Genomic DNA, 23617 nt, shown 5'->3' with positions numbered 1-23617 from the left:
ATCCAGGAGGAAATGATGCTTACGTGAAGTATAGCAAGTCAGATGAAACTTGAGCCTTGAAAGGCAAGACATACGAGGAAAATATTGTACTTCGGAAGGGCGTTGGTTTCTAACAAATTTAGGCAATTACTGGTACAGCCAAGTGGCAGGTCCTACACACAACCTCTGACTGCAGTCCCTACATCTCACTCTCCCTTCATTCTGCTCATCGAGTAAATGGCCTGCTTCAATACGAGCTTTTCCTTCCAGATATAAATGTGCACCATGCATTCACATGGAAAACACACTTTGGAGTAAATCTGCCCTGCTGAATGCCTTAAATCCAAATGGGGAAGCTTCGCTAATCCACTAATTTCAGATAGGATTACTGCACCAGCCTTCAGCATAATCGTAGCATGGAATAAGTGTACAGTGTACCCGGAGTTTAAATATTGCTGGCACTTAGACAAGGCAGCAGTGTGGCTAACTGCACAGTAAAATATCTATATATGTATTAAATATCTTGCTTCTGAATGCACCTCATTAACCTTCCCCATTATAAATTCCTGTGTCGATATTTGTCATGGAACTGCGCACATAACTTTGTCACTCTGTAATTACACCCTCCCACCTAGAGGAAGTACTGCAGCGCCACCACTGGTAGGAGGGTATAATCACAGCTTGGCAGGTTTACACTGATTCTTTTCATCAACCCTGTAATATAAATCAGGTGGTGATTCTGCTCTCGAGCAGAGAAACACCTCGGGAGGAGGTTTTTCAAAGATCCGACAGTGAAAACAATCGCAAAAAAATGCAAAGACGCCCATTATTTTTCTCCGCCCATTCACACGGCTCCGCTTCTGCACTGTTAGCTTGTATGGACAAATCAAGAAGAGCCCCATGGTTACAAACATCATGATTTTGATGTCTGATCCGGTTGTTGGTGATATTTCACCAATTTACTCTGCTTGATGCTCCTTCATTATAAGCTTAGCATAAACTTCGTGCAGCCAAGAGATGTAAATTTGAAAAAAAAAAAGGTTTGTTTATGACAAACTTGATTTGGCACAATTGTGGAATTGTTCTCTGACAGCAAATTAACATGTTCATGAAGTGTGAACCCCAATAATAAAAAAACCCAGCCTGCAGACAATAGGCTTTGCATTCTGCTGCAAACACGACCACAGAATAATCTGGCACACTGAAAATGCCATGTGTCGGCTTAATTTCACTGGATTTTAATCACCCATTTATATCCGCAATTTGCCAATGACAACACAGTACCTCTGAAATTGACAGTAAAGTTAAAATAGCATGGCACAGTTGCTGGAAGCAGCATGCTCCAAAATAGGCAGTCAGTCATGCCTCTGATCCACTTTGGCAGAAATAATAGAAAAGCAAATTATAATTCAAATGGAGAAAAATTGCAAAGTGTTGCAGTAGAGATAGACCTGGGGGTCCTCGTGCAGGAAATACAAAGTGAATGTGCAGGTACAGCAAGTAATCAGGAAGGCAAATGGAATGTTGGCCTTTATTGCAAGGGGGAAGAGAATATAAAAGCAGAGAAGTCCTGCTACAACTGTACAGGGTATTGGTGAGGCCACACCTAGAATACTACGTACAGTTTTGATCTCCATATTTAAGGAAGGATATACTTTCATTGGAGGCTGTTCAGGGAAGGTACACTAGGTTGATTCCGGAGATGAGGGGGTTGACTTATGAGGATAGGTTGAGCCTATACACATTGGAGTTCAGAAGAATGAGAGGTGATCTTATCGAAACATATAAGATAATAAGGGGGCTCAACAAGGTGGATGCAGAGAGGATATTTCCACTCAGTGGAAACTAAAACTAGGGGATATAGAATAAGGGGCCGCCCAGTTAAAACTGAGATGAGGAGAAATTTCTTCTCTCTGAGGGTTGTAAATCTGTGGAATTCTCTGCCCCAGAGAGCTGTGGAGGCTGGGTCATTGAACATATTTAAGGCGGAGATAGACAGATTTTTGAGCGATAAGGGAGTAAAGGGTTATGGGAAGCGGACAGGGAAGTGGAGCTGAGTCCATGGTCAGATCAACCATGATCTTATTAAATGGCGGAGCAGACTCGAGGGACCAAATGGCCGACTCCTGTTCCCATGTTCTGAATCGTATTGCAGCAATGTATCTGTCACCCTGGCTAAGATCAAAAATGGGAACCCCACCCCGGGTGTGCATGGCTGCAGAGCAGAGTTTGGTACAGTTATCTGCCAGGATACCTGGGTGGGGAGGAAGAGCGAATGCGGTGACTGATTTTGCTGAAATAGATTTTGATAAACAAATCTGTTCTCTATCTTTTCCCCCTACCCTGGCATTCTGTACGCAGTAATAATCACAGTCCATTGAATCAAGGATCTATTTGAAATACTATTGTGAGAGAACAATCCATTCTAATCATAATATTTTTGGATGCAATGCCAAAATGCGACTGCAGTTTTGGATGAGGAAATGCTGACACTGGGCACAGCATGTATTGTCCTGAACGCTGGACAAGTAGGCTTGGAATGTTATCATTCACCACTTTTAACACACAGAAAGGACATTGTCAGTTTAAATTCCTGTTTTAATATGCCTGAGCCTGGCCTTTAGGAGAGCTGAACAACTCCTTGTTGCGTGGGTAATTGGATTAAAGTTCCTAAATTCAAGTACAGCCCATCTGAATACTAGTTATGCCTGGTTCCTAGGTGTTCTCAATTTTTGATTCAGGACAATTATTGACGTCACGATGGAATCACCTCATGGAGATCAAACGTGCAAAGAATATAAAACCTACAAATGGTGAAAAAAAAGAAAATTGCAATTTCCCTCAGTCTCTTTCCCCTCCCCTCAATTCCCCCCCTTCTCCCTCGAGCTATTGATTCACGCTGAGGCAGTTGCACACGAAGTGCTTACCCTCCAGTATCTCACCTTAGTAGTTATTCTCGACAGTAAATGCCTGTAGGCTATTTCATTGTGGGGGTGGGCATAACTTAGCCTGATCCTGACGCATGCACAAATTCCAGCAGATTTCATTGAATAGCAAACAGAACCAGGAACACTGATTGCTTTTTCTCCTATGGACCCTGAGCATACCGAGGCCAACTGTAATATTCTCATGACCTGTCCAAATAACTCAGGTCACAATCCTGGATCTGACCATGAACCAGTACCACACAGTGTGGTGTATTTACAAACCGAGTAAATACACCACGCGCCTTCAGTTATTCCAGTAGAAATCTACCCCTGAAAACCATACCGGATTATAATTATATATCTGTTCGTGATATTACGCAAATACATAATATACTAGCGTGGACTGAGGATTGGTTAACAGAGAGTAGGAATAAACGGATCATTTTTGAGTAGGCACACTGTAACTAGTGGGCTGCGGCAAGGATCGCTGCTTGGGCCCCAGCTATTCCGAAATGTAATATATTCAAGTTCGCTGATGATACAAAGCTAGGTGGGAACGTAAGGGGATATAGACATTGGTGAGTGGGCAAGAACATGGCAAATGGAAGATAATGTGGAGAAATGTGAAGTTATCCACTTTGGTGGGAAAAATAGAAAAACAGTATTTTTTTTTTAAAGTGAGAGATTGAGAAATGATGGTGTTCAGAGGGACCTGGCTGTCCTTGTACACCAATCACAAAGTTAACGTGCAGGTACAGCAAGCAATTAACAAAGCAAATGGTATGTTGGTCTTTATTACAAGAGGATTGGAGTATAATAGTAAAGACGTCTTACTGCAATTATGTCGGGCCCTGATGAGATCGGACCTGGAGTACTGTGTACAGTTTTGGTCTCCTGACCTAAGGAAGGATATGTTTGGCATAGAGCGTTCACCAGGCTGATTCCTAGGATGGGGGGATTGTCCCGTGAGGAGAGATTGAGTAGACTGTGCCTTTCTTCTCTAGAGTTTAGAAGAATGAGAGGTGATCTCATCGAAACATAGAAAATTCTTACAGGGCTTTACAGGGTAGATGCAGGGAGGATGTTTCCCCTGGCTGGGGAGTCTAGAACTAGGGGTCACAGTCTCATAATAAGAGGTTGGCCATTTCGGACTGAGATGAGGAGAAACTTCTTCACTCAGATGGTGGTGATTCTTTGGAATGCTTTACCCTGGAGGTCTGGGAATGCTCAGTTATTGAGTATATTCAAGACAGAGACGTAAACTAGAGGCTGTCCGTGTCCTTACTCGCACCAAGTCCCGCACACCCATCACCCCTGTGCTCGCTGACTTACATTGGCTCCCGATTAAGCAACGCCTCGATTTCAAAATGCTCATCCTTTTTTACAAATCCCTCCATGGCCTCGCCCCTCCCTATCTCTGTAATCTCCTCCAGCCTCACAACCCCCGAGATATCTGTGCTCCTCTAATTCTGCCCTCGAGCATCTCTGATTATAATCGCTCAACCATTGGTGGCCGTGCCTTCAGCTGCCTGGGCCCCAAGTTCTGGAACTCCCTCCCTAAACCTCTCCGCCTCTTCCTCTCTTTCCTCCTTTAAGACGTTTCTTAAAACCTTCCTCTTTGACCAAGCTTTTGGTCATCTGCTGTAATTTCTTATGTGACTCGGTGTCAAATTTATTTGTTTTGTCTTATCCCCATCATAGGCGGTCCCTCGAACGAGGATGACTTGCTTCCACGAGTTCACAGGTGTTTCGATGGAGGACCCGATGTTCCAATCCTGAACTCTAATTGAGGGGGTGGAAGATGCCTGTGCGTGGCGACCGTTGCACACCAGCCACCACACGGGCTTGACAGAGCTGGGTCTTGGTTCAGTGGCAAGGGTTAACCAGGACAATGCTCTGCTGCATGGACCTAGCGCGCACATATCGCAGTGTGGGCTGGCCCCTGCTGCCCCTGGCTCTTCTGGGCCCCGTGCCCTCATCTGCCGCACCTCCGCCACGATCTCTCACTGCTCCTCCCCCATAAACATTCACCGCATCACGCCACAAACACTCGCCATTCAACCGCCCCAATCTCCTCACTCCTCTGTACCAGGGCCCTGCCGATGTTCCTGCCCACGCTCCAAAGGGATATACTTGCATTGGAAGTAATTCAGAGAAGGTTCACGAGGTTGATTCCTGGAAGGTAGACTTTTTCGATGATTAAATAGAACTAGCAATTGGAGTTTCTCTCCCAGGTGAACAACAGTGCAGTTTTGTCTTATAATACTCCTCTGAAGCGCCTTGTGACGTTTCACTCCGTTAAAGGCTCTATATAAATACAAGTTGTTGTTGAGATCAATTGATTTTTGAATATTAAGGGTATCAAGGGATATGGGGATAGGGCAGGAAAGTGGAGTTGAGGTAGAAGATCAGTCATGATCTCATTGGATGGCGGAGCAGGCTCAAGGGATCAAATGGCCTACACCTGCTCCTATTTCTTATGTATCAAACTCATCAATGTAATAATTGAACACTGACTAACTGCCTTCAAACACCAAAAAGGTTACACACAAGCTGTCCTCTGCAAGAATACAAGTTATGTCAGAATCTTACTTCTTCTTTGGAAACATTCATGCAAACGTATTCATCAAAATAGTGACCGAGTGGCCCAGAGAGCATAGCGCCCCTTCACTTCAGCATGGGGGAGGGAGGGGGCGGGGGAGCCATCACAACACCCAACGCCACTAAATTGATCAATGCACTTAGGGAAGCCAGAAGGATGCTAATGAGAGAGAGAGAGAGAACATGCTCTCTAGTACAGTAGGGGGTCCTTTACTTCACATCTGGCCATGCTACCCCTGACCTTGGTGCACAAGATAATGACATTACATAGCAAAAACAGAAAGCGTGCACTCTGTAGCACTCAGCTTGAAGAATGCACGATTTTACTAAAAATGACAACAGCTTTCATCTGTATATAGCATATTATATAAGCTCTCCAATGTTCCTGTTTAGCTGCGCGGTCACATCTGAAGCTCCCGCGCAGGTCACTTGGAAACATAGAAAATAAGTGCCGGAGCAGGCCATTCGGCCCTTCAAGCCTGCACCACCATTCAAATATGATCATGGCTGATCATTCCCTCAGTACCCCTTTCCTGCTTTCTCTCCATACCCCTTGATCCCTTTAACCGTAAGGGCCATATATAACTCCCTTTTGAATATATCTAACGAACTGGCCTCAACAACTTTCTGCGGTGGAGAATTCCACAGGTTAACCACTCGCTGAGTGAAGAAGTTTCTCCTCATCTCGGTCCTACCGCACAGCGATGAACCTGCAGGATGGCGATATGCACTAGAGCAGTTTTTACACACACAACACACGGCATGTTCTGGAATCCGGATTGATTGGTGGCAGGTTTGTCCGGAATCCGTAAAATGTTCCGGAATCTGGACCCGCCGACCTGGAGGTGCTGCCGTTGCCCGACCTTGGGCCTCACCTCGGGGCTTCCTCGCCGGCCCGCCCGAACACTTCCTCCTCGGCGTGTACCCCGCCACCCGCCCTTTCTGACGTTCCGAAATTCGGAAATACGCAGAATCCGGAACGGCTCGGGTGTTTCCGGATTCGTGACGTCAGAAAGACGTTCCAAAGTCTGGAAAAACGCAGAATCCGGAACGGCCCTCTAAACCTCCTACCAATTACTTTAAATCTATGCCCCCTGGTTGTTGACCTCTCTAAGGGAAATAGGACCTTCCTATCCAATCTATCTAGGACCCTCAATTTGAGAGTTTTGGGGAAAATAAAAAATGTAAATACTCTAACACAATTAATCCAAATTTAAAAAAAAATTATAGTACATTTCCACCCCCACCTGTGCCCACATCACCAATGTGTCCCTCTTCCTGGCAGGAAGGTAGGGCAAAATCAGCTTCCACTTCTTCACAACTCAATATTTCCAGTTACATTATTTACTATTCTTTGGACATCATTAAGTGACATCAATGTCCTAAATGGAAATATTTCATTTGATAATGAGCTAATTCCACAAGTATAAATATCCACTGTTGCCCCAAATGCTATTCCCCGTTTTACTGTCCCTTGTAGCTGTGTTCCACCCACCTACATAGACTAGGAGAGTTCCCGCTTCCTCCCCTCTTTGCAGGATTCAGCAGTGGAGCCTGTGTACCCATTTACTGCTCAGCACACTAAATTAGCCTTTAATTTAATCCGATCCTTTAAGACACTCCTTAAAACCTCTTTGACCAAGCCTTTGGTCATCTGTCCTAATATCCTCTTATGTGGCTTGGTGTCAAATATTGTTTGATCGTGCTTCTGTGAAATGCCTTGGGCCGTTATGGCGCGATATAAATGTTGTTATTCTCGGATCAAGGTCTGAGCTACATTGCACTTTCAAAGGGTTAAGGCTGCAAATGAACGTCGGATTCTGCCTCATTAACCTACAAATCCTACAGCTATTTGAAAAATGGATTAGTAGTAGGGTCTTTAATCCATGTGGGGAAAGGTTTAACTAGCGAGCCATCAGAGGTGGTGCTTGGCTTCTGATCAGGAAAGAAAACTGATCTTAATTGAAACAAATTGGAAACACAGGATGAACATTTTTATAAAAAAAACACACAAGCATGCAGAGTCAAAAGAGCGATACGAACAACATTATATAGTACCGTATATCAGGCAGTAGGCCACAGTTACAGCTGCAGCAGGGTAGATATCATCAGTACTGCATCATACAGACTGGCTGAGAAAAGTAGAACAAAGTGCACCCAAGGACACTTGTATCGTCGTTCTATCAGATAGGTACATCCCATGTCGATCCAAGACCACAAAGGGTTACAAAATATTTAGGTCCTTTTGCGATTGTGCAAGAGTACATCCAATATTAGAATTCTGCAGTACCCAGCTCTGGCCATCAGAAGCCCTCAGTGGGCTGAGCAAATAGTAAAGCAAACTCTACGAGCTAAAATTGCAGCACTTCAATTGGCCACATGTGTCTCACAATATTAATACTGCATTGATATTATCATGTCCTGGCCCTGAAAAATAAATCCCGCCCTCGACATAAATACTGTATCTCAAGGGTCAAAACTGGATTGTGGCCTGAACGTCTGCCACGATTGTCAAGCTTTGCAAAGTCATGTATAATCTTATACTTACCCTGATCAATTGGATGCTGTGGAAGTTGACTAAGCTGGCTGTTCACTACTCCTGCATAGGTCCGTAGAAAAGCCTCCTCACTTGGAGTGAGCTGTTAAAATAAAGATCCCCTTTTTTATTTTCCAAAGATGGTTAGCAGTATTGTGGCATTAAAGTGCAATTTAAATATTACTTTCTTAAACAATAAGTTTAAGTTCTTCCATAAGGTTTCCATAGGCATAAAAATGACAGAACTGGGCTTACAAGAATTACACAGCAATAATCTAGAAGCAGCCAATAAATCTGACTGGCGTGGCTTTGACCATTTTCTTCAGGTAAAGGAAGAGTATACTAAACTGAACAGAGCTTTTTGATATAGGAGCCAAAATGCAGATAGTACACTGGAAGGAGACACCCTGTTTGTCTCAACACTCAGGTGTCATTTATTTAGGAAGAATGCAGACAAGGCTATAGCAGAACAAACAAAAAACTCAGCCACAAGGTAGAGGATTAACCCCAGCTTTATTTTTTTTAAACCCTCCTCTTTTTACATAGAATATACAGTACCGAAACAGGCCATTTGGCCCAACCAGTCCATGCCGACGTTTATGCTCCACTCAAGCCTCCTCCCATCTATCTTCATCCAACTCCATCACTCATTATTCCTTTCTCCCTCATGTGTTTATCCAGCTTCCCCCTTAAATGCATCAATACTATGTGCCTCAACCACTCCCTGTGGTAGCGTGTTCCACATTCTCATCGCCCTCTGGGTAAAGACGTTTTTTCTGAATTTCCTATTTGATATCTTAGTGACTTATGTCGACAGCCTCTAGACAAGGTGACAAGTCTTTTTCTTGGATAGCAGTCTTCCAGCACTTTACGCAAGTGGTCATCCTTCATTTATCTGCCTTGACAAGTTGACGCCATCATTAGGGCAAGTGATTTGTTATTGCTCAAATGTCAGCATTTTCCAACGGACTGAGACTACCTGCCATGTGCTACTGGGAACTTGGACTTTCGATGTAAAATGAGGTACTAAGGCTGTGAATCCCTGTTTAGTGTAGGCACTTACGGAGTTTGTGCCATGCCAAATCACTTGCCCAAGCCCAACCTTGTCTTTCACACCCAATTCCAGCATCGGCTGCTGGATAGCAACAATGGGCGGAGGAGAGGACCTTGAACAGTTTTTCACTCCTCCCCTTTCCTAACTGAGAACGCTGAGGCCAATTGCCGTCCTATCCCACTTTAAAATTGGCTAACTCATCAAAATCCAGGGGCTTAACCAGGTACTTTCCTGCTGTGTATGGCTCAATGCCACACCACATCAGTGGTCTAACCAGTGAGCCGTCGGGGGAAGTGCTTGGCTTCAGACACACAGCAGCTTACAGATCGACAGACTCTTCATGAAGCACTCCAGGTTGATATTTTTAGGTGCTACACCCCCTTTGTGGTCGTAAACGGTTCCCCTGTATGTTTTGTAATTTGAATATTTAGTGTGTTTTTGGGCTTACTTCCCTCATGAAAAGGAATTAAAATTTACAAATCCTGTTTATTGTTCTTTCATGCTTGCGAAATAAACTAACTTTACTAATTTCACTCCGGATCTTTAGAGAGATCCACTGGAGAAGATTCACAGGTAATCTTATTGAACCATTCAAGACACAAAAGGGTACAGATAGATAAACGTCAATGTGACCAAAATTGCTTAGCCCTTCTGACACATTCCTGCCAGTGCGTCCGAAGGGCCTGTAATTTGTCTGAAACCCGGATACACCGGACCAGCCATTACCGAGGAGTTCCACTAGACCTTGTATGGGGTGGAATCTATACCTTCCCCTTACCAGGCTAGTAACACCAAGGGGGCGGAAAAGGAGCTGGAGTCAGGGCCAGGATTGGAGTCATCAGAAACCTGGGTGTGCAGTGAGATAAGTCATGGCAGCCTCCAAGATGGTGTGTTTTGGCCCCGCTGTTGGTAGGGGTTAGGGACCCAGGCCAGGGAAATGGTCCGGACCTCACCCCGGATGGTAGCTAGCTGCTGGAGTTGCCAGCAGCATAGGGGAGGTTGATGCTGGAGATGCGTCTATAGTGGTAGGGGTTCCCTTGAGCCACGCATAAATTAGGTGTCTTCCCACTGACCCAATCAATTCCAGCAAGGTCAATGCTGGAGGGAAAAGGAAGGCGGAATCTGGGTATAACTGCTGGGATCAAGGCCAGTAAATTTAACATGGTCGCAGATTCTACAAGAGAGCACAGATTCAGACTTTTAAGAGGGAGGGTGAAAAATCAGTTTAGATTATTTCGTTTACGCAGTTTGGTGAAGGTACATATGGACTGTCATGGGAGTTGAGTGGATCAGCAAATTTGAGAGGTGGGCAAGTACAGGTGAGAAATTTGACAAAGAAGTATGTGGGCGATACCGTGGGATTTGATATTTCCTAGACACTGTGACCAACCAGATAGACTGCAATGGTTGTCTATATGCCGATGAACCTATCCAGGAAACATGTACCGCAATTCAATTCCTTTTTTATCCGGATTTGCTCGAATCAGCAAACCTAAATTTGTGAAACTTCTGATAGGTAAATATTAGACTGACTAAATTCTTGCTCCAGTATCACTATTTTTTCCTAGGAAGCAAACCATTTTTCTTTCAGAATTTGGGACCAATGCAGGCATGCCAATTTACTCAGTCAGCCTGCTTTGGATGTCATGTTAATGAACCTTGTGACAAAGGGGTTAATTCCCTGAATGGCTTCATTGTGCTGCAGCGATGACAAGGGGAACTAGCACAGGAAGTTCCACTCTGCCCTGTAATCCCCTGCAGGAAAAAAAACACAATTAAGAATTCAGAAGAGACTTATGTCGGTGGCTATCACAGCTGTTGTGATATGTTGTACAACACTGCTGTAGGCACGTATGTGTCGCACTGCATCCTTGCTGAGCTGTGTTTAATTTCATGTCTCGACAGTAACGCTTTGAAAGGAGCAGCACTGCAACATGCCTGAAACAAAACACGAGGGTGCTAAATAAGTGCAATAGTTGGAGACAGAGCCTCAAAGAACGGAGGTTCAAGGCCCGGACTGATCCGAGTGAGCCGATCTCAGTTGGGGAGCAGTTGGAACTCTCTCACTCCTGAGCTTCAGCATGGGGCGTGGGGAAGAAATCCGGCAAGGTCACAGGATGATAGGTCACAGGATGGTAATGAGCCCTGCAGGAAAGTCCACCTACACAGACAGGATGTAATTGGGCTCGGCTGTGATGTCCTTTGTGCTTTGGCTCTCGTAGGAAGACTGTTTTTTTTTAAAAAAACTTCATTCCCAGTATGTGGGCGTTGCCGGCAACCCAGCATTTATTGCCCATCCCTAATTGCCCCTTAAGGTGGTGGTGAGCCGCCGCCTTGAACCGCTGCAGTCCATGTGGTGAAGGGGGGGGGGGGGCGGGAGTTCCAGGATTTTGACCCAGTGACGATGAAGGAACGGACAATAAATTTCCAAGTCAGGATGGTGTGCGACTGGGAGGGGAACGTGAAGGTGGTGGTGTTCCCATGTGCCCTCTGCCCTTGTCCCTCTAGGTTGTAGAGATCACGGGTTTGGGAGGTGCTGGCGACCTGGGTAAGATACTAGGTCGCTCAGCAAGACTCAACACGTTTAGGTGAAGGGGGCGGGGAGGAAGCAACATTTTATAATGAATAAAGTGCATGTGAGCAATTGCAATGAAAATAATTTTTCTGCAGGAAGTTTGATTATGATAAACTGCTCAAAATTCACTTTTATGCATTAGATGTCATCTGAAGCTTTTGTTGAGACCATATCCTTCTGATCTCAGCAACCCAGCAATTTTACTCTTGAAAAGGTATGCAACAATGCTCCAGTTGACTTAACGGTCTGGGATTCCTGGGATGGAGGGGGATTGTCCTATGAGGAGAGATTGAGTAGACTAGGCCTATATTCTCCGGAGTTTAAAAGACTGAGAGGTGATCTCATTGAAACATACAAAATTCTTACAGGGTAGATGCAGGGAGGATGTTTCCCCCTGGCTGGGGAGTCTAAAACCAGGGGTCACAGTCTCAAATAAGGTACGAGGAGATGAGGAGAAACTTCTTCATAAGAACATAAGAAATAGGAGCAGGAGTAGGCCATATGGCCCCTCGAGCCTGCTCCATCATTTAATACGATCATGGCTGATCCAATCATGGACTCGGGTCCACTTCCCTGACCGCTATCCATAACCCCTTAATTCCCTTATCGTTGAAGAAACTATCTATTTATGTCTTAAATTTATTCAATGTCTCAGCTTTCACAGCTCTCTGAGGCAGCGAATTCCACAGATTTACAACCTCAGAAGAAATTTCTCCATCTGTTTTAAATGGGCAGCCCCTTATTCTAAGATTATGCCCTCTAGTTCTAGTCTCCCCCATCAGTGGAAACATCCTCTCTGCATCCACCTTGTCAAGCCCCCTCATAATATTATACGTTTCGATAAGATCACCTCTCATTCTTCTGAATTCCAATGAGTAGAGGCCCAACCGACTCAATCTTTCCTCATAAGTCAACGCCCTCATCTCTGGAATCAACCTAGTGAACCTTCTCTGAAATGCCTCCAAAGCAAGTATATCCTTTCGTAAATATGGAAACCAAAACTGCATGCAGTATTCCAGGTGTGACCTCACCAATACCCTGTACAACGTAGCAAGACTTCCCTGCTTTTATACTCCATCTCCTTTGCAATAAAGGCCAAGGTACCATTGGCCTTCCTGATCACTTGCTGTACCTGCATACTAATCTTGTGTTTCATGCACAAATACCCCCAGGTCCCGCTGTACTGCAGCACTTTGCAATCTTTCTCTATTTAAATAATAACTTGCTCTTTGATTTTTTTTCTGCCAAAGTGCATGACCTCACACTTTCCAACATTATACTCCATCTGCCAAAGTTTTGCCCATTCACTTGGCATGTCTATGTCCTTTTGCAGATTTTTTGTGTCCTCCTCACACATTGCTTTTCCTCCCATCTTTGTATCGTCAGCAAACTTGGCTATGTTACACTCGGTCCCTTCTTCCAAGTCGTTATAGATTGTAAATAGTTGGGGTCCCAGCACTGATCCCTGCGGCACCCCACTGGTTACTGATTGCCAACCAGAGAATGAACCATTTAACCCTACTTTTTGTTTTCTATTCTCAAGCCAATCCTCTATCCATGAACTTTTATCTTGTGCAGTAACCTTTTATGTGGCACCTTGTCAAATGCCTTCTGGAAGTCCAAATACACCACATCCCCTTTATCCACCCTGTTCGTTACATCCTCAAAGAATTCCAGCAAATTTGTCAAACATGACTTCCCCTTCATAAATCCATGCTGACTCTGCCTGTCCAAATTTTGCTTTTCCAAATGTCCTGCTACTGCTTCTTTAATAATGGATTCCAACATCTTCCCAACCACAGATGTTAGCCTAACTGGTCTATAGTTTCCTGCTTTTTGTCTGCCTCCACTTTTAAATAGGGATGTTACATTTGCAATTTTCGAATCTGCTGGGACCTCCCCAGAATCTAGGGAATGTTGGTAAATTACAACCAATGCATCCACTATCCCTGCTGCTAATTCTTTTAAGACCCTAGAATGCAAGCCATCAAGACCAGGGGATTTATCCGCCTTTAGTCCCATTACCTTACTGAGTACCACCTCCTTAGTGATTGTGATTGTATTAAGTTCCTCCCCCCCCTATAGCCCCTTGACTATCCATTGTTGGAATATTATTAGTGTCCTCTACCGTAAAGACTGATACAAAAAATTTGTTCAGAGTTTCTGCCATCTCCATGTTCCTCATTACTAATTCCCCGGTCTCATCCTCCAAGGGACCAATATTTACTCTAGCCACTCTTTTCCTTTTTATATACCTATAGAAACTCTTGCTATCTGTTTTTATATTTCATGCTAGTTTACTTTCATAGTCTATCTTCCCTTAATCATTTTTTGAGTCATTTTTTTGTTGGCTTTTAAACACTTGCCAATCTTTTGTCCTCCCACTAGTTTTGGTCACATTGTATGCCCTTGTTTTTAATTGGATACCGTCCTTTATTTCTTTAGTTTGCCACGGATGGCTATCTTTTCTCTTATACCCTTTCCTCCTCACTGGAATATATTTTTCTAGAGAGTTGTGAAATATCTCCTTAAATGTACACCACTGTTCATCAACCGTCCCACACTTCAAACTGTTTTCCCAGTCCACTTTAGCCAACTCAGCCCTCATACCTTCATAGTCTCCTTTATTTAAGTTTAGTACGCTGGTTAGAGATCCAACTTTCTCACCCTCCATTTGAATTAGAAATTCAATCATGCTATGATCACTCATTCCAAGGGAATTCTTTACTTGGAGATTGTTTATTAATCCTGTCTCATTACACAGGACCAGATCTAAGATAGCCTGTCCCCTGGTTGGTTCTGTTACATACTACTCAAGGAACCCGTCCCTTATGCACTCTATTAACTCCTCCTCAAGGCTACCCTGACCAATTTGATTTGTCCAATCAATATGGAGATGAACATCACCCATGATTATTGCTGTTCCCTTTTTACAAGCCCCCACTATTTCCTGGTTTATGCTCCGACCAACAGAGTTACTACTGTTAGGGGGCCTATAGACTACACCCATCAGTGACTTTTTCTCTTTATTATTCCTTATCTCCACCCAAACTGTTTCAACATCCTGATCATTTGAGCCAATATCGTTTCTCACTATTGCAGTGATTCCATCCTTTATCAATAGAGCTACCCCACCTCCTTTTCCTTTCTGTCTGTCCTTCCGGATTGTCAAATACCCCTGAATATTTAATTCCCAGTCCTGGTCACCTTGCAAACACGTCTCTGTAATGGCTATCAGATCATACCCATTTGTCTCAATTTGTGCTGTCAACTCATCTATTTTGTTACTCAGAGGGTGGTGAATCTTTGGAATTCACTCCCCAAGAGGGCTGTGGAGGCTCAGTCGTTGAGTATATTCAAGACAGAGATTGCTAGATTTTTGACTATTAAGGGAATCAAGGGATATGGGGACAGTGAGGGAAAGTGGAGTTGAGGTGGAAGATCAGTCATGATCTCATTGAATGGCGGAGCAGGCTCGAGGAGTAGAATGGCCAACTCCTGCTCCTATTTCTTAGGTTCTTATACGGAGAGCATGGTTGCCAACTCTGGTTGGACAGATTCCTGGAAGTTTCATGACGGCTCCTGCCTCCAACTGGCCCTCCCAATCAAGCAGCTTTTCCCAGCCCCATCTCCAATACTTTTATAACTAATAAACCAGTGTTCAAAGACAATGAGAAAAAAAAACTATTTATTTTTTTAAAAAAAACACCCCTATGATTTTTCTCTCGGGTTGCTGGCAGTAGTGTCCAGAAGATCAATCTATCATTCCTGGAGACTGCGCGGCAATCCTGGAAGGATAGCAACCTTATCAGGGAGGTGCCTGGCCTCCACTTGGAGATTGAAATTGGGGACTTGGAGAAGTGGGAATTGGAGCTATGTCGACTAAAACTCTTCTCCATGTGCTACTGCAGGAGAGCACAGTTGATGAAGGACAGTGCCAATAGGGCACTGTTGGCACTATCTGTTACCCACTCCCCCATTAAGTGTTCAACAGGGATGCCACGTCAATGGCTGACACCTCACATTATGTTGCTCCAACAACTTTTGTGCGCTGATCTTACGTTTGTCAAAATACCTGCGGGTGAGTTTTGCAACATTATGCAAATGCACAGATAGATTTATATGTCAACCCAAGCTCATCATTTCAGACACTTAAAAGGTCGACTGCCTGGGTGACTGCACAATCCATGGCTGTTTTACTGTAAAATATTTGGCTGAAAATGTGTCATCTTCCCTAATCTGCTGGAAGCGGCAATGGCATCGGTGAGGTCTTCTGGGCAGGCGGAGGTTTTCGGGTCCGGTTTTGCGGTGACACGGAGCAGCACCACCCGGAAGAGTTGTGCTGGGCGTGCAACGCCCCTGGTTGCGACACCGGCACGGTTTTTTGACTCCCGCCTGACCCATACGGCCCGCAGTAACCGCCTGGGAAATCGGGCGGGGAACCTATACCGACTGCAGGGAGGCAAGTAATGCCGTCCTAAGGTAAGTGTGATTGTTTTTTCTAAAAGTTTTTTTGTGCGATTTATGTTGTGGTGGTATGGGCTATATATTGGGAATGCTTTTGTTGGTTTTTTTCTGGTTTTTTTTTTCTCCCCAGGCGTTCCCGGCTCGGCTCTTTAGCTTGGGAGTTTCCCATCCTAACGCCCCAAGAGAGGTGTACAATGCCTCCCTTAGCGCTGCGCCCCCCGACACTGGGCCCAGCTGCCCAATTTTGATGATTGAGGCGCAAACTGTTCCTGGGTGCAAATTTTACTGCCCGAAATCATCAAAGCCGAAAATCCAGCCCTAGATCTATAGACAGTTGGCGAACAAACAAGCTACAGCTTACGAATGCAGATATCTCGGATAATTTCCATACCAGAGTACAACTGCGACATTGTTTTTTAATGCGCAAGGTGATTTAGACCCGGAGCCTCTGCTCAAGGTTCAACAGATAATCTTACAGAACTGGTGCTTTGAAATGACAAGCGGGCATTTCAGATCAGCCATGATCTTATTAAATGGCGGAGCAGGCTCGAGGGGTCAAGTAGCCGACTCCTGCTCCTATTTCTTAGGAATTAGTGCCATCTCCAAGTGCAATCGGAAACAAACACCTCACAGTCAAATAGCCCGCTAACAGTCGAGGAAGAATAATCATATCCATGAGCAACCAGAGGGTGCATGTGGAACCCATATTCCAACAAGGAGCCAAAGCTTTCAGGAAATAAGGAGATAATTAAGAAAAAAAAGTGAAGGAAAAGGAGAAATTAAGTTTTAGTTTAAGAAGAGGGTTTTGTTTCTCAAAATTAACACTGAATTCAGTAAAGATCAACTACAACTCACTGAAAGCTCAGGAACTATAGTGATGTTCCTCATTCTTCAACTGCAAACTTCTCCTGTGTCTGTTCCCAATGCACTTGCTCCATTATTAAGTGGAAACCAAGCGCAAACAACAGAAGGAGCGCATGACAAGCCAACCACCCCACCCACCCGTCCCTTCAACCATCGTCTGCCCCACCTGTGACAGAGACTGCAGGACCCACATTGAACTCAGTCACTTGAGAACTCATTAGTAGCAAGTCATCCTCGACTCCGAGGGACTGCCTAAGAGAAGACTAGGTTTTACACACCTTCTCTCAATGTTAGAGAAGCTCCTAGCCAAACTAACAAAGCTGCACTCACTGAGCACATGTAAGAGTTGTACACGTGCAGTTGCTTTAAAGTTGTGTTGCAAATTCAGAGGTAACTGCACGTCCATTGGAAGCAGTTTGTAATTATAAAACAAAAAGGACAAGATTGTTGGAATGCGACAGCTGTGAATTATTCCTTTGCTGGGCATATCTAAAAGAGGACACGGTGAAGAGAGGTTAAAATGGGTTGCTGAGAATTTCAGTCGGAGTGACTCGAAGACTCCATGATCAAGTTTGGGTACAGTAGGATGAGAAGCAGAAGCCACAACAAACCAGTTAAGGCACCTGTTCTCCTACTTTTCCATCTCAGACTCTCTCGACTGTGTGTGTCTTCAGGGCCTCCAAAGTTGCTTTTCTTATGGGGGATGAGATTGGGAGCGGGATCATCTGTCTCCAGTCTCTATGTTGGAGTGTTCTTCTCATTTAAAAACAATGAAAAGTGAGAGAATATATTCTGGTTGCCATGAGAGGCATTCAAACCCAGCGGGAAGAACATAATAGGGATGACGGTAGATGCACGACGCAAGCAATTACATACAATTTGAGCCTTTTTTTTTTTAAGTGGGGTGCCTGCACGCGAGATTGGGAGTGAAGGTGGGAGCTGTAAAAGGCCCCATCCTACCTTCTGGGAATTGATGCTAACTTCTTCAAGCACAAACACAGTGAAGGCTGTAAGTAGCAGATGCTTGGTGCAAGGCATTCCTGGAAAATGCAGCCGGCTTCTCTAACCTTGCCTGACCTGGTAAGGTCATTAAACTTTTGGAGCCACTGAGTTGTTGTGTGGGAAGTCGTGGAGTTGGTAGTTGCTACCATGGTTCTCTCCTTCCATTGAGCATGTACTGATCTCTTTGGGGGGCCTTTACTGCTCGGTCACAAACAGGATCTCCCTGCTCTGCCTCACATGCTCCAGCAGCATTTCCACTGCTGCCTCAGAGAATCCGGGGACTCCATGCATATCTGCTGAGCTACCAAACATTTCTATATCTATCTATAGCTATCTATATTTAATATATCTATCGCTATCTATATTTAATATATCTATCTGTATCCAATATCTATCTATATATATAAAATCTGCACCCAAGCCAGTTTTCAGTGTGCCTACCGTTCAAGCTCCCAGCACCATTTCAATCCTGCTGCAGTGACCTATTTCCCACCCTGTAACAAGGAGCTCTCAATGAGAGGCACTTACAATGCTTGGAGCTTGCCCTCATTATAATTAAGATGGCTTAAAAAACATCAGTGGGGTCAGCACCAATGTGACTGGCGCGCAAGTCCCATCCTGCCAAACTTATGGTGGCGATAGCTGCTCGTCGGAAACTCTGGAAAAAATAGAAGGGGCCTTTATATTTAGATACAGCGAGCATGAATCCCTTTGTTAGTTTGTGAATTTCTCTTAAATGCAGCACACAACAAACTAGAAAACAAGATAATCCCATTATTATCATTCAGATAATAGAGGTAGGTACCTTGGGTAAAAATATGCAATGTGTACCATAGCTACCCTGTAATTCCCCACTATATTCCTCTGGAGAAAAAGCATCGACAGCTACAATTTCTGGCCAATAGAATTAAAAGTCTTCAATTATGTTTTCATTGAATCAATTTACTCCTCTGTATCTATTCTTCCCCCCCCACTTTGTTGAGAAAGCATGATTTACTCAAACATCAATGAATCTCTGATTGATTCACACAGATGCTATTGGGAGCTACATAAAGAACTCAGTGATTTCTCTTAAAAATTTCCCTCCACATAAGCCACAGCTTTCAGTGTCAGTTAAGACTAGGTTTTGAACTTTGTCTCCTAGTTGAGAGTTCAGTGCTACCCTTTAGCTGAATACTTTCTGGGAGCAATGGGGAATCATAGTGCCCCTACCAATGCTCCAGCGAAGATCAGCACTGGCTGGCGATGGAGGATAGGACCTTCCTGGTGTGTACAGCTCAGCAACTTACTGAATCAAGTTACTGATCCATTGGGCTCACAAAGCCACTGGAGTCTGACTTCGAATTTCAGAAGGCATGATAACATTTCACACAAAGCTTATGAACATTAAGGCTCCTGAAATTAATTGTAATTTTGACGATTAGATTTAGAACGAGATCAGCAACATAGAAAATAGGTGCAGGAGTAGGCCATTCAGCCCTTCTAGCCTGCACTGCCATTCAATGAGTTCATGGCTGAACATGCAACTTCAGTACCCGCTTCCTGCTTTCTCACCATAACCCTTGATCCCCCTAGTAGTAAGGACTTCATCTAACTCCCTTTTGAATATATTTAGTGAATTGGCCTCAACTACTTTCTGTGGTAGAGAATTCCACAAGTTCACCACTCTCTGGGTGAAGAAGTTTCTCCTCATCTTGGTCCTAAATGGCTTACCCATTATCCTTAGACTGTGACCCCCTGGTTCTGGACTTCCCCAACATTGGGAACATTCTTCCTGCATCTAACGTGTCAAACCCCGTCAGAATTTTAAACGTTTCTATGAGGTCCCCTCTCATTCTTCTGAACTCCAGTGAATACAAGCCCAGTTGATCCAGTCTTTCTTGATAGGTCAGTCCCACCATCCCGGGAATCAGTCTGGTGAATCTTCGCTGCACTCCCTCAATAGCAAGAATGTCCTTTCTCAGGTTAGGAGACCAAAACTGTACACAATACTCCAGGTGTGGCCTCACCAAGGCCATGTACAACTGAAGCAACACCTCCCTGCCCCTGTACTCAAATCCTCTCGCTATGAAGGCCAACATGCCATTTGCTTTCTTAACCGCCTGCTGTACCTGCATGCCAACCTTCAATGACTGATGTACCATGACACCCAGGTCTCGTTGCACCTTTCCTTTTCCTAATCTGTCACCATTCAGATAATAGTCTGTCTCTCTGTTTTTACCACTAAAGTGGATAACCTCACATTTATCCACATTATACTTCATCTGCCATGCATTTGCCCACTCACCTAACCTATCCAAGTCACTCTGCAGCCTCATAGCATCCTCCTCGCAGCTCACACTGCCACCCAACTTAGTGTCATCCGCAAATTTGAAGATACTACATTTAATCCCCTCGTCTAAATCATTAATGTACAATGTAAACAGCTGGGGCCCCAGCACAGAACCTTGCGATACCCCACTAGTCACTGCCTGCCATTCTGAAAAGTACCCATTTACTCCTACTCTTTGCTTCCTGTCTGACAACCAGTTCTCAATCCACGTCAGCACACTACCCCCAATCCCATGTGCTTTAACTTTGCACATTAATCTCTTTGTGTGGGACCTTGTCGAAAGTCTTCTGAAAGTCCAAATATACCACATCAACTGGTACTCCTTTGTCCACTTTACTGGAAACATCCTCAAAAAATTCCAGAAGATTTGTCAAGCATGATTTCCCTTTCACAAATCCATGCTGACTTGGACCTATCATGTCACCTCTTTCCAAATGCGCTGCTATGACATCCTTAATAATTGATTCCATCATTTTACCCACTACTGAGGTCAGGCTGACCGGTCTATAATTCCCTGTTTTCTCTCTCTCCTTTTTTAAAAAGTGGGGTTACATTGGCTACCCTCCACTCGATAGGAACTGATCCAGAGTCAATGGAATGTTGGAAAATGACTGTCAATGCATCCGCTATTTCCAAGGCCACCTCCTTAAGTGCTCTGGGATGCAGTCCATCAGGCCCTGGGGATTTATCGGCCTTCAATCCCATCAATTTCCCCAACACAATTTCCCGACTAATAAAGATTTCCCTCAGTTCCTCCTCCTTAATAGACCCTCTGACCCCTTTTATATCCGGAAGGTTGTTTGTGTCCTCCTTAGTGAATACCGAACCAAAGGACTTGTTCAATTGGTCTGCCATTTCTTTGTTCCCCGTTATGACTTCCCCTGATTCTGACTGCAGGGGACCTACGTTTGTCTTTACTAACCTTTTCCTCTTTACATATCTATAGAAACTTTTGCAATCTGCCTTAATGTTTCCTGCAAGCTTCTTCTCGTACTCCATTTTCCCTGCCCTAATCAAACCGTTTGTCCTCCTCTGCTGAGTTCTAAATTTCTCCCAGTCCCCGGGTTCGCTGCTATTTCTGGCCAATTTGTATGCCACTTCCTTGGCTTTAATACTATCCCCGATTTCCCTTGATAGCCACGGTTGAGCCACCTTCCCTTTTTTATTTTTACGCCAGACAGGAATGTACAATTGTTGTAGTTCATCCATGCGGTCTCTAAATGTCTGCCATTGCCCATCCACAGTCAACCCCTTAAGTATCATTCGCCAATCTATCCTAGCCAATTCACGCCTCATACCTTCAAAGTTACCCTTCTTTAAGTTCTGGACCATGGTCTCTGAATTAACTGTTTCATTCTCCATCCTAATGCAGAATTCCACCATATTATGGTCACTCTTCCCCAAGGGGCCTCGCACAATGAGATTGCTAATTAATCCCCTCTCATTACACAACACCCAATCTAAGATGGCCTCCCCCCTAGTTGGTTCTTCGACATATTGGTCTAGAAAACCATCCCTTATGCACTCCAGGAAATCCTCCTCCACCGTATTGCTTCCAGTTTGGCTAGCCCAATCTATGTGCATATTAAAGTCACCCATTATAACTGCTGTACCTTTATTGCATGCACCCCTAATTTCCTGTTTGATGCCCTCCCCAACATCACTACTACTGTTTGGAGGTCTGTACACAACTCCCACTAACGCTTTTTGCCCTTTGGTGTTCTGCAGCTCTACCCATATAGATTCCACATCATCCAAGCTAATGTCTTTCCTAACTATTGCACTAATCTCCTCTTTAACCAGCAATGCTACCCCACCTCCTTTTCCTTTTATTCTATCCTTCCTGAATGTTGAATACCCCTGGATATTGAGTTCCCAGCCCTGATCATCCTGGAGCCACGTCTCCGTAATCCCAATCACATCATATTTGTTAATATCTATTTGCACAGTTAATTCATCCACCTTATTGCGGATACTCCTTGCATTAAGACACAAAGCCTTCAGGCTTGTTTTTTTAACACCCTTTGTCCTTTTAGAATTTTGCTGTACAGTGGCCCTTTTTGTTCTTTGCCTTGGGTTTCTCTGCCCTCCACTTTTCCTCATCTCCTTTCTGTCTTTTGCTTTTGCCTCCTTTTTGTTTCCCTCTGTCTCCCTGCATTGGTTCCCATCCCCCTGCCATATTAGTTTATAACCACCTGGCCCCTCGAGTCTGCTCCGCAATTCAATATCATGGCTGATCTGACCTTGGCCTCAACTCCACTTCCCTGCCCACTCCCCATAACCCTCGACTCGCTTATCATTCAAACAGAAAGCAAAAGGTGATGAATGAAACAAGCTGCAGGTTGGGAGTGGTGGGATCCACAGGTGTTGTTCGGATCTCCTTGGGCTCACACAATTCACAAAAGATGTAAAAGAGAGCACTCGTACGAATAGGAAATTTTCAGTTGACACCAAGTTACGTAGCCAGATGATGAGAATAAGTTGGATTGAAAGCAATCCAAGGAATCTGAACCAGTTATGTGAATGAGCCAAGGACTAAAGGGCTGAATTTAATGCAACTAGAAATATACTACTTTGCATGGACTACTAACTTGTGTGTTTAAGGCTATGCGCACATTGGAACCCGACACATGACATGATGAAATTGATGTCCATTAGCAAAGGTGGAAAATGAAAGATTTGGGAGTGTTTACATAAGAACATAAAAAATAGGAGCAGGAGTCGGCCACCTGGCCCCTCGAGTCTGCTCCGCAATTCAATATCATGGCTGATCTGACCTTGGCCTCAACTCCACTTCCCTGCCCACTCCCCATAACCCTCGACTCGCTTATCATTCAAAAAACTGTCTGTCTCCACCTTAAATATATTGAATGACCCAGCCTCCACAGCTCTCTGGGGTAGAGATTTCCAAAGATTCACGACCCTCAGAGAGATGAAATTCCTCCTCATTTCGGTTTTAAATGGGCGACCCTTTATTCTGAAACTATGCCCCCTAGTTCTAGATTCCCCCAAGAGGGGAAACATCCTCTCTGCATCTACCTTGTCAAGCCCCCTCAGGATCTCGTACATTTCAATAAGATCACCTCTCATTGTTCTAAACTCCAATGAGTATAGGCCCAACCTGCTCAACCTTTCTTCATAAGACAACCCATTCATCTCAGGAATCAACCATAGACTGCAAGTACCCAGTTACTGTGAATCAGTCATTAGCATGGCTAACCACCAAATGGGAAGTGTCTCGACGGAGTTTGGTACATAGCAAGACAGAGTACTTGATTGA

The 23617-nt window shown here is 44.3% G+C and overlaps 1 protein-coding gene across 4 annotated transcripts in view; it reads right to left on the bottom strand.

The window, feature by feature from the left end:
* The window catches only part of ctnnbip1 (catenin, beta interacting protein 1), a 117384-nt gene that overhangs the window by 41573 nt on the left and 52194 nt on the right, over nt 1-23617 (bottom strand). For all 4 annotated transcript variants that reach the window (XM_070860527.1, XM_070860530.1, XM_070860528.1 and 1 more), the window contains one exon: nt 8056-8146. In XM_070860527.1, coding sequence (XP_070716628.1) covers nt 8056-8146 — 91 coding nt within the window. The remainder of the gene's footprint in view (nt 1-8055; nt 8147-23617) is intronic.

Source organism: Pristiophorus japonicus, chromosome 18 (assembly GCF_044704955.1).
Source record: "Pristiophorus japonicus isolate sPriJap1 chromosome 18, sPriJap1.hap1, whole genome shotgun sequence".
Taxonomy (NCBI): Eukaryota; Metazoa; Chordata; class Chondrichthyes; family Pristiophoridae; genus Pristiophorus; species Pristiophorus japonicus.
Note: the sequence above shows the minus strand (reverse complement) of the source record. Positions and strands in the feature narration are given on the sequence as shown.